This window comes from Heteronotia binoei, chromosome 2 (assembly GCF_032191835.1).
Source record: "Heteronotia binoei isolate CCM8104 ecotype False Entrance Well chromosome 2, APGP_CSIRO_Hbin_v1, whole genome shotgun sequence".
NCBI classification, from domain to species: domain Eukaryota; kingdom Metazoa; phylum Chordata; class Lepidosauria; order Squamata; family Gekkonidae; genus Heteronotia; species Heteronotia binoei.
In genome coordinates this window covers 186236757-186250829 of record NC_083224.1, presented here as the reverse complement: position 1 = coordinate 186250829, position 14073 = coordinate 186236757, and the positions used below count along the sequence as shown (strand labels likewise).

The following is a 14073-nucleotide window of genomic DNA, read 5'->3' as shown; positions in this document are numbered from 1 at the left end:
CAGACATTCGTCCTTGTTATGCCCAGATGTCTCATCCTCCCGCAGGAGGATTCATGGGAAGGTGCTGATTGCTTTGTTCCCTTCTCACTACTTCTAAATTACTAGCCATAAAGAGAGGAATTCAGGAAAGAATAACAAACTAACAACATTTGGTTCTCCAGGACAATTCCCAGACCAGCCTCTGGCAGGACCCTAAAACAATTAATTATTGATCAGAATTATCCATGCTTAACAGACTCCAAATGAAGGGCAGGGTATAAATCCATTCTTCTTCTTCCTCCTCCATTTCAAGGTCACCCAGCAAACCTACCCGGAAGAGTGGAAATTTGAAATGGGTTTCCCAGATTGCAGTCTGTGATTTAAACCACTACAACACACTAGCTCTCATTTCTCTGGAGATGTGGGACAGATATTTTTGTGAGGCTTCATCTTCCTTCATCTTCATATTCCATCTCTAAAGGTTCACCGTTTTGTAAAACTCACAACCACAAACTGCTGCTGTTGCCAATACAGTATCAGGGAAGCCTGGTAGGTTCAAAGTTGCATATAACGTGTCGCTAGGAGTGGTGCAACAGGACACGTCTATTTCACGGATTTGTAAAGTAGGGGTGCTAATGCACAAATAGACCCAATCTGGGGGTGGGGAATTATGTTATGAATTCACCTGATTGACTAAGTGAGTCCAATCAAAACCAGTACTGAAACTCTTTATTTATATGCCTCCTTGCATGTGGCAGAACAGATATTGTGCTCCCCAATCCAGTAGGGAACTCACAAATAATGCAGGTGATGCCATGAAAGTGACAGAGAAAGCAAGGGGCCAATTACCGTATTTATTTGAAAGGAAAACAACCCTAAATGTACCCCACTAATGTTGTGTGTGCGAAGCGCTGCCAGGGTGACCAAACTGTGGATCAGGAGCCACATGTGGCTCTTTCGCACAACTGTGTGGCTCTTGAAGCCCTCACCACCCTGTCAGTTGGCTTAAAGAGGGCACTTGTGTCTTTTACCTCACTTCTCCAAGCCAGTTGGCAGCTTAAAGAATGCATTTACAGTTAAAGTTGCTTTATTTCCACCTCTCCCTCCCCCATCTATATGCCCTCCTTCCTTCCTTCCTCCCTCCCACATTCGTATCTTGTGGCTCTCTCTCATCTGATGTTTATTCTATGTGGCTCTTACATTAAGCAAGTTTAAGTATGGCCACCCCTAACCTAGGGTGATCCTATAAATTAATGTCCTCTGGAACGTTCTGTCAGTGACAGCCTTGCAAACTGAGGGCTGTGGTTTCCTTGACTGAGTCAATCCAGCACATGCTGGGTCGTCTTCTTTTCCTGCTGCCTTCAAATTTTCCCAGTGTCTCATCTTCTCATAATCCAGAGGGGTTAGCTGTGTTGCTGCAAAAATAGTAAAGAGCCCAGTAGCACGTTTAAGGCTATCAAATGCATCTGACAAAGAGAGCTGTGTTTCTCAAAAGCTTATGCTACAATAAAATTTGATAGCCTTAAACGTGCTACTGGACTCTTTACTATCTTCTCATAATGTGATCAAAGTACAACAGCCTCGGTTCAGTCATTTCAGCTTCTAGGAAAGAGTTCACATTTATTACTGGACGCACTTCCCACTTGTACACTAATGTAAGACAAACCCACCCCCCACCCCCAACTTTTGACGATGTATCTGGGTGGGGGGGGGGAGGAAACCTAATTTTCCATTTAAGTAAATACCATAAATTCTGTTAAAACAGACAACTCCATCAAGGCTATACCATGCCCAGTTATCCAGGCATGTTACAATTGTAATGCTCTCCTAAACAGTTACACCTGTTTAAGCCCATTGTAGTCAGTAGGTTTAGAAGGGTGTAACTTCTCTTAGGCTTGCACGATTAGCGTGTTAATAGTTTCCAGTTAATACTGGCTTTTTCCTTAATTTAAAACATTGTACGGAAAAACAACCTAACCTGACGACAAAATATCAATACGAGAAAATTTCAATTTAAAAAATCCTATGGATTTCTTTGAACATTTAAGCCATACTTGATGGATCCCCGCCCCCCTCCCCCCCAATCAAACATTTTTATTCCAGCACTGGTTGCTTTTGGGATGCAAGAGTAACATGGATTACTTTTTAAGTTCTGGAGGGATAGCCACACTCGGCTGCTGTAGCAGAATGACACAAAGGGTCTGGTAGCATTGCAAAGACTAAAATTTCAGCATGAGCTTTCACAATTCAGATCTCATTTCCTGAATGCACATGTGCTGGCCCTGGTTAAATCCCCAGCCGGGTTTGGTGGTGGTAGAGAACATTACAAAGAGCCTGGTATAAAGCGAGATGGGATCAAAAAAAAAAGGAATCCAACTGACCCAGAGAGGGTGTGAGACCATTCCCGCCAACAGCAGCAAAGTCAACTAACCGTCAAAGCTAACGGCAGAATGCAATGAGACAGTGGAACAAATGAATACACCGTGAGGGGTGTGCTGTCTAGTAAATGCCAAACAAACATATAAAACCATACTACGCTCTAATTTTTGACATCAGGGAATTTTCCAGAGTAAATTCTTCTGGAAAACTCATGTCTCTGCTTCCTTTCATCTGTCCCCAAGGCAGACAGCTTCTAACTGTGAAAGTTCCAACTTCCGACATTGTCTCTGTTCTCTTCAAGCACTATATTCTCTTTTCTCTTCCCTGTTAAAGCTCCTTTTAAAGAGGGGGGCCAATGCTTCAGCTTTAGGCTTTCCACACCCCTCCACTTGAAGAACACATCGCTTGAGAGAGCAAAGGATTAGTCAAAACCAGCTATTCTGTAAACAAACCAATCCCACCCCTCCCTTTGGGTTGTATAAGCTCACTCCTTATGGGGGGAAAAAAGAGGAACTGCACACAAATCCATTAACAGCATCAGCTACAGAAACACAAGCCAGGGCACCTACCCGGCTTCCGGCCCCGGGATGGCTTTTTGACAGACTCATCTGAGTCGGAGTCAGAATCCGATTTCGGTGCTGGAGCCCTGGCGTTCTCTCTGTCTTCCTCGTCTTCCTCCTCCTCCTCCGAATCCGGCTTGGACTCCGAGTCAGAACCTGATTCTACTTTCTGCTGATGAGTCAAAAAAATGGTGTTAGGCCAGAAATCTGGCATCCAAAGACAGACTTCTGGGGAAAGGAGGCTCTGTTCAGCTGTTTGTGAGTTTTAGCACGCAAATAGACACCCCCACCCCAAGTACTGCACGCCTGAGAAACTGCAGCAGTCTAGGGTGCTTAGGACATCAGGAAGCTGTCCACACCCGTCCATCAACCAGCAACTGGAGTGTCACATTTGGCCCAAGCGTCAAAATTAGTTCAGTTAACTGTGATCTGCAAAAACTGAAGGTATGCCCTTGTTCCACCCCTGTTGGGGAATAGGGGGCTGGGGAGGAGAGACAACCTAACATTAGCTAGCTCAAGATGTCCCCAAAATGCTGTTTCTTGGGGGGAGGGGGAAAGCAAAAAGGGGATCCCTCCCCCAGGAACATAATGAGAAGGAGTCTGCTCCAGGCAGGGGGGGAATCGATTTAAAGCTATGGTATACTGCTAGGCTTCTCCCAGCTTGTGCTGGGCTACCCTCTGGGTTTTCTAGACGTGCTTCTGATCGACTGTTGTCCACTGAGCACCTGTATCTGGCTGTTAGTCTGGCTTTTCTGAAGTCAAGAATCCCCATGTGTGGGGACGGAGGGCAGCTAAAAGGTAAAGGTAGACCCCCCTGTGCAAACACCACATTGTTACCGACCCATGGGGAGGTGTCACATCATGACGTTCCCACAGCAGACTTTTTACGGGGTGGTTTGCCATTGCCTTCCCCAGTCATCTATGCTTTCCCCCCAGCAAGTTGGGTACTCATTTTACCGACCTCGGCAGGATGGAAGGCTGAGTCAACCTTGAGCTGGCTACCTGAACCCAGCTTCCACCAGGACTGAACTCAGATTGTGAGCAGAGTTTGGACTGCGTTACTGCAGCTTCTGCGCCATCGGGCAGCTACCATTTTTAAAAATCTCATGGCACAACCTGGGAGAAACCTAGCAAAATACCATAGTTGGGACAGGCACGAACCTAAATTCCTAACGAATGTTACTAGTTTGTGGCTCGCGAACCAGAGATTTGTGCCTATCCTTGTCCATGGCCCTCCATGTGGTTCATAGGTTCATGATGGGAAGCAGGGGATGGGGAGTGAGGGGGATCAGTGAAATGACTTCTATCCATTTCAGCCTCAGTGCGGGCTGGTGCACCCATAAGATGTTAGGAGGAAACCATTGCACGTCATTACAAGGACCCCTTTCGCTCCTCCCTGCACTTTCAAGCGTTTCCTTTAAATGGCTTTTGCAAGCTGCCCACAAGTCCAAATGGCAATTTCACCTCCTTTCATTCTGCTGCAAGCAGAAAGGAGGAAGGGAAGATCTTCTCCCTCTTCTATTCTGGTCTCGGGAAGCAGCTCCCAGCAAAAAAGTTCATTAAATGGGAAAATTCATGGTTTGTGTGACTTCACGAACCACGACAAAACTCCATTTTCCTGGTTCTTGCCCCAGGGTGGGTTTTTTTGTAGCAGGAATCTTTTGCATATTAGGCCACACACCCCTGATGTAGCCAATCCTCAAAGAGCTTACAGGGCTCTTAGTACAGGGCCTACAATAAGCTCCATGAGGATTGGCTACATCAGGGGTGTGTGGCCTAATATGCAAAGGAGTTTCCTACTACAAAAAAGCCCTGTCCATAGTTCTCTTTACCAGTTATTAATGCAGAAAGTTCAGGCTTGATTTTTTTAAAAAAGTTGTTTTGCATTACAACTTGAGCTTGCTTTGGTGGGGAGGGCAGGATATAAATCAAATAAAATACATAAATAAATTAATCCCTGATCTCTTGTTTCAAAACTGTAGGCTGATGTTTCAGGACAATGTACCAAAACAGAGAGGAACAGTTTGGTAAATGGCTCACATTTATAGAAACCTAACTTAGCAACGTTAACAGCTGTAAAGGTCATTATCATTTCCACCACTATGGTGAAAGAGTTTTTATAACCAGCCAATGAGTAATAAATCTTTTTCTTGCTGTTCTAAATTAAATTTATGCTTTAAAAATACTCGGCTGGTGAACTGCCTGAACTTTCCTCAAGTGGACCGATGCCCAAGACTGACTCAGCTGAAGCAGCTTCCTAACTTGTGAGCATTCCAGATGGCAAAGAGTTAAGCAGTGGGGGCACAGACACAGATGGGAGGAGTCAGAAGAGGGCAGGGACTCCACAAGCCGCTCCCCCTTACCTTTTTCTTCCATCCACCTGCAGGTGCCCTCCGGGTAGCCCGGGGCGGTGGCTTCTTCTCCGGAGTGAAATCCTAGCGGAGGAGAAAAAGTGCTCATTTACAAGGATGTCCCTCCCCCTTGATCCCTCAAAGGAAGCGGTGGTGCAAACTCTGCATCTTTACTAGCAACAGGATCTTTCATGTAAACTCTCCAGCCGCTTCTCATGAGCGTGGTGAGAGTTTCTAGAACTCAGTCATATTCTTGTGCATTGTATTTTTGCTATCTGTCGGGGTCAGTCTCTACAGATAGGGATTTCATTAAACCATCTAGTTATCTGCAGATACGGTTGCCAGCTCTGGGGTCGGAAATGGCAGGAGATTTTGGGGGCAGAGCCTAGAGAGGGTGAGGTCTGAGGAAGGGAGAGTTATAATGCTAGAGAGTTCTCCTTCCAAAGCCGCCATTTTCTCCGGGGGAAATTTTGTTTTAAATATACCACCTGCAGAATAGCAATACTGACCATCGGTGTGTCTGATTCCGTGAAAGCTATCAAAGGAAAACACAGCAAATTCCATAAGATAACCCTGCGCTACATGAAGGAGAACCTCCTTTTACCTGTCCACTGTCTCTGCCCAAAAACCCCATTAGGTAAACGCAAGCCTGGCGTTTGAGGGAGGAGAACCCTTCTCTATCCGCTGCCTCAAAAGAGAGAGCCAGTTTGGTGTAGTGGTTAAGTGTGCGGACTCTTATCTGGGAGAACCAGGTTTAATTCCCCACTCCTCCACTTGCACCTGCTGGAATGGCCTTGGGTCAGTCATAGCTCTGGCAGAGGTTGTCCTTGAAAGGGCCGCTACTGTGAGAGTCCTCTCAGCCCCACCCACCTCACAGGGGGGGTCTGTTATGGGGGAGGAAGATAAAGGAGATTGTGAGCCGCTCTGAGACTCTGATATTCGGAGTGGAGGGCGGGATATAAATCCAATATCATCATCATCATCATCATCAACACTAGACATAATTTTGTTAAGTCTCCCCTTAAAAGAAAACCTGCTCCCCCCCCCCCCCCAATTCAAAAGCTGGAGCCATCATGTGGATGCCTCTGATGGGTCGACTCACTTGGTCGCTGTATTTCTCTGATTCAGAAGAGCTTTCAGAATTCTCCTCCGAGGGAGATGGGCTCGCCTGGTCAAGATCACTTGAAGATTTCCGGGGCCGTTTTGCCGCCGGCATCTAAAGACAAACAGTCACACAAAGAAAGATGTTTATATCTTGGGTGAGAGAAGGATGAGGTCTTCTACTGCCCAACAGTCTTCTGAAAAATTGCCTACATTATTTTTACAATGGTGCGGGGGTCCAGGAATGCTTGGGAGAAAGACAGGTATATAATAAGAAAGAGCAGTCCAGTTGACTATATGGTGTAAAAACGAGCTGCAGATCAAATGGCTGGAGCAATTGCTGGAGACCCCATTTGTGAGGCTGGAATGTGGTCAAAACTGTCGGCTGGGCCCCATCTACTTCAGGCAAACCACACCCACCCCAGCATACGGAGCATGCACTGCCTTCTTCCAAAACTCACTTTCATGGCTAATGGTTTCCGCTTCACGCCACTGTGGTCGCTTCCCTTCTCGGACTCGTCATCGCTTTCCAACTTCTCCGTGGCCCCTCCCTCAGCCCCGACTGCCACCGCTGGCTCCTCTTCCTCTGCGACATCACTTCCTCCACCGACGGGGTCGATGTCGGCAATTTCGCTGTCGGAGGAGCTCACTGGCTGTTGCAATGGGGACAAGGAGGGAAGAAGGGAAATGAATGACTGGAAGTTTGGTGCATACAGACTCATTAACATATCCCCCAATCTCACCTCATGAAAAATGCAGGTGGGAAGAAGACCAAAAGGAGCAAAGTTAAGAAGGAAAGCTTAGGCTACAAGAAGATAGGTAGTGGAGGGAAGAGAACAGGAACCTAAATCTACATCAAGGGTTGATGCAGCATGATGGAGAACTCGTTAAGATTTTTCCACGAGGGAAGACACAAGTTCAGATTTCTTCTTGGCCAAGACAAATCCCATCTCTCCATGCAAGCTATGCCACACGATGTCTTTGTAGCAAAATGGGAAACCCCCTGCCCATGCAAAACACTCAAAGATCCTTGGCGGAAGGATGAGCTGTGAATGTCAAGCATCCCATCCATAAGACCTCAATATTATTTTAAAAGATGATGCAAAATACACTCCGAATCCCATGGATTATGTTTGGCAACCTCCTATGACGCTCGCATGGCTAACTTCCTTCTTTGTCACAGGCAGGGATAAAGTGATACGCAAAACACTAAAGTACAGCATGGTACGATCCACGCACTTAAACCTCCTGAATGCAAGGCACGGGCTTCTCTCTAAAAGAATATAATTCCTCTGTTCAAAGACAGTCAACTTTTGCTCACACACATGAAGATGACTTCTTGCCCAGCTGACCAGCCTCTGTGGCTCAAGATCCCTTAGAACAGGGGTTGTCAACATTTCCAAGGCTATGGGCACCTTTGGAATTCTGACACAGGGTGGTGGGCACAACCGCAGAAATGACTGCCACAGAAAGAAGGCCCAAGTGTAGGAGACAAGCGATTACACACGCACGGAAAAAGAGAATAAAATCAATGCTGCAGTGGGAGCTGCCACCAAAACAGTGTTTTGTTTTGAATTCATGCATGTGTGTGTCTGCACCAGGAAGTCATGGCGACCTCTGATGACTGACCCCTACTGGGGGGCTGGAGGATATTCAGAGAGGTGGCTGAACGGAGCTGCCCCGCCTAGTCAACTGGGTATTTCAAGGACAGTCTCTCATCCAAGTACTAACCACAGTCGACCCCTGCTTAGCTTCCAAGATGTGACGAGATCGGGCTTGCCTGGGCTATCCAGGTCAGGGCTCACCAAATCAATGTTGCTTTAATCTGCACAGCCCATCGGATCTCCAGTGTCCAATCAGAAGCCCAGATGGTGGGTGCCAGGAATGATGTCAGCAGACACCATACTGGGGATCCCTGGCCTTAGAACTCAGGGATCATGACTAACTCTGGGATCATCAGTGCAAAGGGACAGCCACTAAGGCAGGAGTGGCCAAACTGTGGCTCTTTCACACATCCTGCGTGGCTCTTGAAGCCCCCACTGCTCCATAGCCCACCTTGAAGAAGGCATTTCTCTCGTTAAATCACTTCTCCAAGCCAAGCCATCCAGCAGCTTGGAGAATACATTTAGTTAAAGTTGCTTTCTTTCCATCTCTCCTTCCCTTCCCCATCTTATTTTTTTCCTTCCTTCCTTGTCTTACAGCTCTCAAACGTCTGATGTTTATTCTGTGTGGCTCTTACATCAAGCAAGTTTGGCCAGCCCTGCAATGACATGGGTCATCGCCTCCCTCCTCCTACCACATCAAGATTATTAATTATTATTTTAAAAGAGCCTGTTCTTTGCTCTCAATGCTCACCGGAGGTGCACTGTAGCTGGCGTGTGGGTTGTTCTGGATCTCCCACAGTCCTTCATTGAAGCCTTTCCGCTTGTTGGGCTTGCCGTATTTGTCCTTGTATTTCTCATAAGGGAAGAGGTCCTTTGGTCCCAAGAAGGCCCTGAGGGGAAAGAAGAAAACACATACCGTTCAAGATCAGCAATGGAGAGGCTAATGGCAAAAAAGGAGCCTCTCCCTCCAGAGACTGGAACTCACGTCTCGTGGGTGCCAAAGAAGAAAATGGGGTATTTGTTGGGCGGAGGCTTCACGGCGCCGTCAATGATATCATCGATCTGAAAGCAAGAGAGTAAGAGGAAGAATGGTTAGAGGTGATGGCCCCAAGGGTTTGGAAACGAGCTCAGCGTTCAAACCCACTGCCAGCTGGCTGCAAACAGGAGGTTCACTACCCCTGGTATCCTGTGGATGGGCTCCGGAAGGGGAGGCAAGCAACAGAATAAAGCAAGGCTTTTTTTTTTTGTAGCAGGAACTCCTTGGCATATTAGGCCACACACCCCTGATGTAGCCAATCCTCCAAGAGCTTACAGGGCTCTTCGTACAGGGCCTACTGTGAGCTCCAGGAAGATTGGCTACATCAGGGTGGGGTGTCCTAATATGCAAAAGAGTTCCTGCTATAAAGTTCCTGTGGAATTCACTGCCACAGGAGGTGGTGGCAGCCACAAGCATAGCCACCTTCAAGAGGGGGTTAGATAAAATATGGAGCAGAGGTCCATCAGTGGCTATTAGCCACAGTGTGTGTGTGTGTGTGTGTGTATTTATATTTTGGCCACTGTGTGACACAGAGTGTTCGACTGGATGGGCCATTGGCCTGATCTAACATGGCTTCTCTTATGTCCTTAAAAAAAAAGCCCTGGAATATAGGATTTCTAACTGCTGTTTTTCATTTGGGATCTTTGCCTCACCTGACCATGTTTCTGAAACAGGCTTGCGCATCCAAAGGAGCCAAGGCAGAAAAATAGGAAGCCTCTTTCGAGTTCAGTAAAAGGCTGAGGAGACCCCACAGCTGTTAAAAACACCTCTGCTGACAAGACAGGCAGCTAGAAGTGCATCTGGGAGTCTGCCGGCAACTGACTTCTGCAGAGAGCCAAGATTTTCCGCCCCGCCCCCATCCCGTGCTTCCAAGCTTGGCTGCTCTTTCCACTTCTTCTGGATTAGAAGGCTAGGCGGCATCACACCAGGTGACGTTGGATTCCCTTTGGAAGCCTTTAGTCGCCGACCCCTAAGGTAGATACCCGCTACCCAATCAAGCAACTCCCAATGGAACAACTTAGCAAGCACTGCTTATCAGTGCCAGCATGATTTATTTTTTGTCCTTGCCTACTTCCTTCCAATCAGCCTCTAACTGGGACAGATATGTGTGCACTGGATGTAACTGGGTTCCCCAGCAACAAACTGCCTGACCTTCCGCATTTGTCTCTGTAAAAAGTTACCGTCCCACAGGCAGATACCTGCTCCAAACAGTATCCCTCAGAAGCACGTGAGGCAGAATAACTTCTAAAGCAGGGATCCCCAACAGGATGCCCAGTGACAACTGTTTTTGGTACCCGCCTGGTGTTTTTTTGAAAGTGGGCGGGGCCAAGCAGAGCTCTTGCCCAGCAGGGCTTCTGATTGGCTGCTGAGCTTAAAATGACATTATTTCCGTGGCAGCTCTGCCACCACAGTGTTTTGTTACAGCCAGTTTGGTGTAGTGGTTAAGTGCATGGACTCTTATCTGGGAGAACCAGGTTTGATTCAGGACTCCTCCACTTGCACCTGCTGGAATGCATTGAGTCAGCCATAGCTCTCGTAGGAGTTTTTCCTTGAAAGGGCAGCTGCTGTAAGAACTCTCTCAGCCCCACTTACCTCACAGGGTGTCTGTTGGGGGGGGGGGAAGGTAGAGGAGATTGTGACCACTCTGAGACTGATTCAGAGTATAGAGTGGAATATAAATCCAATATCTTCTTCCTCCTCCTCCTCTTCCCCAGTGTATTTTTAAATTACTCCTCTTCTCCCCTGACCTTGGGTTTCCTCTGTGTTTGAGGCTCCGTCTCCTATGGCAGCCATTTCATGGCTGCACCCACCCCACTGTGTCAGAATTCCAAAGGCGCCTGAAGACTCAAAAAGGTTGGGGAACCCTGTTCTAGAGGGTGCATGAGAATTAACTGTCTTGTCTTGTAGCAGGCCTTCAATCTGAATTTGGAAAATAGCATCTTGGCTGTTCAAAGATTTTCGAGAACTGGTTCTTAATAAGCTCCATTTTTCGCCTATATCCTCCATTTGGAACGCAAAGAAGCGGGAGGAATAGGGTTGTTCTCACACGCATACATGTCATCTCAGAAGCAGCAAACGACTGACTTATATATCGGTGGGCTGTAAAGTCCATCTTTCCAAGCGTGAATACACATAACCGGCCTTTCCAAATCTCTCCACAAAGAGGACTGGGGGCTGAATTAACCAGCCACACAACTCAGTGCATCTGTGAAAGAGGCTTGCAAGACTGCCCCCGCCCCATCATCTAATTCAGAAGCAAGACCCTCAGAATTGTAGGAATGAAGAAGAAGATGAAGAAGATATTGGATTTATATCCCGCCCTCCACTTCAAAGAGCCTCAGAGCGGCTCACAATTTCCTTTACCTTCCTCCCCCACAACAGACACCCTGTGAGGTAGATGAAAATATTGGATTTATATCCCGCCCTCCACTCCGAAGAGTCTCAGAGCGGCTCACAATCTCCTTTCCCTTCCTCCCCCACAACAGACACCCTGTGAGGTAGATGAAGATATTGGATTTATATCCCACCCTCCACTCCAAAGAGTCTCAGAGCGGCTCACAATCTCCTTTCCCTTCCTCCCCCACAACAGACACCCTGTGAGGTAGATGAAGATATTGGATTTATATCCCGCCCTCCACTCCGAAGAGTCTCAGAGCGGCTCACAATCTCCTTTACCTTCCTCCCCCACAACAGACACCCTGTGAGGTAGATGAAGATATTGGATTTATATCCCGCCCTCCACTCCGAAGAGTCTCAGAGCGGCTCACAATCTCCTTTCCCTTCCTCCCCCACAACAGACACCCTGTGAGGTAGATGAAGATATTGGATTTATATCCCGCCCTCCACTCCGAAGAGTCTCAGAGCGGCTCACAATCTCCTTTCCCTTCCTCCCCCACAACAGACACCCTCTGAGGTAGATGAAGATATTGGATTTATATCCCGCCCTCCACTCCGAAGAGTCTCAGAGCGGCTCACCATCTCCTTTACCTTCCTCCCCCACAACAGACACCCTGTGAGGTAGATGAAGATATTGGATTTATATCCCGCCCTCCACTCCGAAGAGTCTCAGAGCGGCTCACCATCTCCTTTACCTTCCTTCCCCACAACAGACACCCTGTGAGGTGGGTGGGGCTGGAGAGGGCTCTCCCAGCAGCTGCCCTTTCAAGGACAACCTCTGCCAGAGCTATGGCTGACCCAAGGCCATGCCAGCAGGTGCAAGTGGAGGAGTGGGGAATCAAACCCGGTTCTCCCAGATAAGAGTCCGCACACTTCACCACTACACCAAACTGGCTCTCCACACCAAACTGGTGCGGGGCTCTGCAAATGACAGGATGCAGAAGGGCAGGAGTGTCAAACTCATTTGTTATGACGGCTGGATAAATGAGACCTTGTTGGGTCGGGCCACGTGTGTCATAAAATGTAATGCCAGGTAGCAGACACAGACAAACACAATTAAATATTTTTTAAAAAAACTTAAAATAAAACATGCTTAAAACATTTATCGCTCTTGTGATATTTTGTTCATTTATCAGTCTCTGATAACTGACACCTCTTATTCTGAAATACTGCGTCAAAAACAAGCAACAATGTCTGTACTGTAGCAATCTGGAGTGTGCTGTTCAGGTGTATATCTGTAAGTTGCAAACCTACTTTTGATTTGCTTGAGGGCCTGACAGGGCCTCTGATCTGGGCCCCGGGCTGCATGTTTAATACCCCTGCAGTTACACATAGTGCAAAGTTACAGGTGCCTGGAAGTACTCAATGCTACATTAACCCTCTATGGTTTAGGAGCACAAATGCAGAAGATTTGCGGTCCACCACTGCTTGGGTTGAGAGGGGTCGATCCCATTGTTGCCAAGTCTCCATCAGCAGCACTTTAGGCTGCATAAAGGGAACCCCAGCCTGTAAAAACACACATGGAGTCCAAGTCTATAGCTGAAGAAAATTAGCTATACCAATACAAGATAGCTCTGATCAGAATGGCTCAGGCTAGCCCAGTCTCACCAGATTTCAGGTGTTAAGCAGGTTTGGCCCTGGCTAGTATTAGCATGAAAAAACACCAACGAAGTCCAAGGTTGGTACAAAGAAGCAGGCACCTCTGGTCATCTCTTGCCTTGAAATCCCTACGGGGTTGCTATAAGTATAAATCATTTTCCTGTCTTGAAGATAATATCACAGATGCTTGGTTTTGCAGCTCTCAAATTTATGAATTTGTGTCTGCAGAGAGAACATGCCTCTTCTTCACAACAAAAATGTAACAAATTAACTTAAGAGAGTTTAGAAACCCCAGTCTTACTGGTCCTTTGCAAATCTACACACTCAGAATCAACCCCTTCTTAATTGCTAAACTGCAAGCTGGTCAATGAATATAACATTGTTTGGGTGGAATAAAAAGTAAAGCACCAGTGCAAGCACCAGTCGTTTTCGACTCTGGGGTGACGTTGCTTTCACAATCTTTTCACGGCAGACTTTTTACGGAGTGGTTTGCCATTGCCTTCCCCAGTCTACACTCCCCCCCCCCGCCCCCAGCAAGCTGGGTGGACAAGGAAGAGTTATTAAGACCTATGCGTGAGGAGGGAGGGACAAGCGGTACAAATGAAAGTGAAACTTTTTGAGCAGAATACTCCAGAAATCTTGAGATCTTTATGAATGTCTCCTCATGGAAGGGTAAGCAAACTCAAGAATTCACGTGCTATATCATGTTATTGTTTTGGTTAAAATAAAAGAATTTAAATGATTATCGTTAATGATTATTTTTATCCCTCTAGTAAAGTACAGCAGAAAAGTTGTCCAAATATGAATGATTAACCTATTAAACTGGAGATGGTCCACCTTGCAGTGATTTCGTAACTATCTATATAATTAAAACTAACCTGAAAAGTTGCTATACTAAAATGAAACCATCATCTGGGTTGTAAATATTAAGAACAGCAAGAATAAGTCTTTCTGTAGTAAACTATGATTTAAATCGAGTCTTACTGACTAGTGATTTAAATTATGATTTAAATCAGTTTAATTCAAATCAAATGCACCCTGCTTCAGACTTACGAAAGCTCCTATCC

At 46.7% G+C, this 14073-nt stretch overlaps 1 protein-coding gene across 1 annotated transcript in view; it reads right to left on the bottom strand.

Annotated features, from left to right (window-relative positions):
- HDGFL2 (HDGF like 2) overlaps nucleotides 1–14073 on the bottom strand; it is a 38676-nt gene that overhangs the window by 20673 nt on the left and 3930 nt on the right. Inside the window, exons 2-7 of the mRNA XM_060232666.1 lie at nucleotides 8960–9036; nucleotides 8726–8864; nucleotides 6832–7023; nucleotides 6372–6485; nucleotides 5282–5353; nucleotides 2928–3087 (exon numbers count right to left, since the gene is read on the bottom strand). Coding sequence (XP_060088649.1) covers nucleotides 2928–3087; nucleotides 5282–5353; nucleotides 6372–6485; nucleotides 6832–7023; nucleotides 8726–8864; nucleotides 8960–9036 — 754 coding nt within the window. The remainder of the gene's footprint in view (nucleotides 1–2927; nucleotides 3088–5281; nucleotides 5354–6371; nucleotides 6486–6831; nucleotides 7024–8725; nucleotides 8865–8959; nucleotides 9037–14073) is intronic.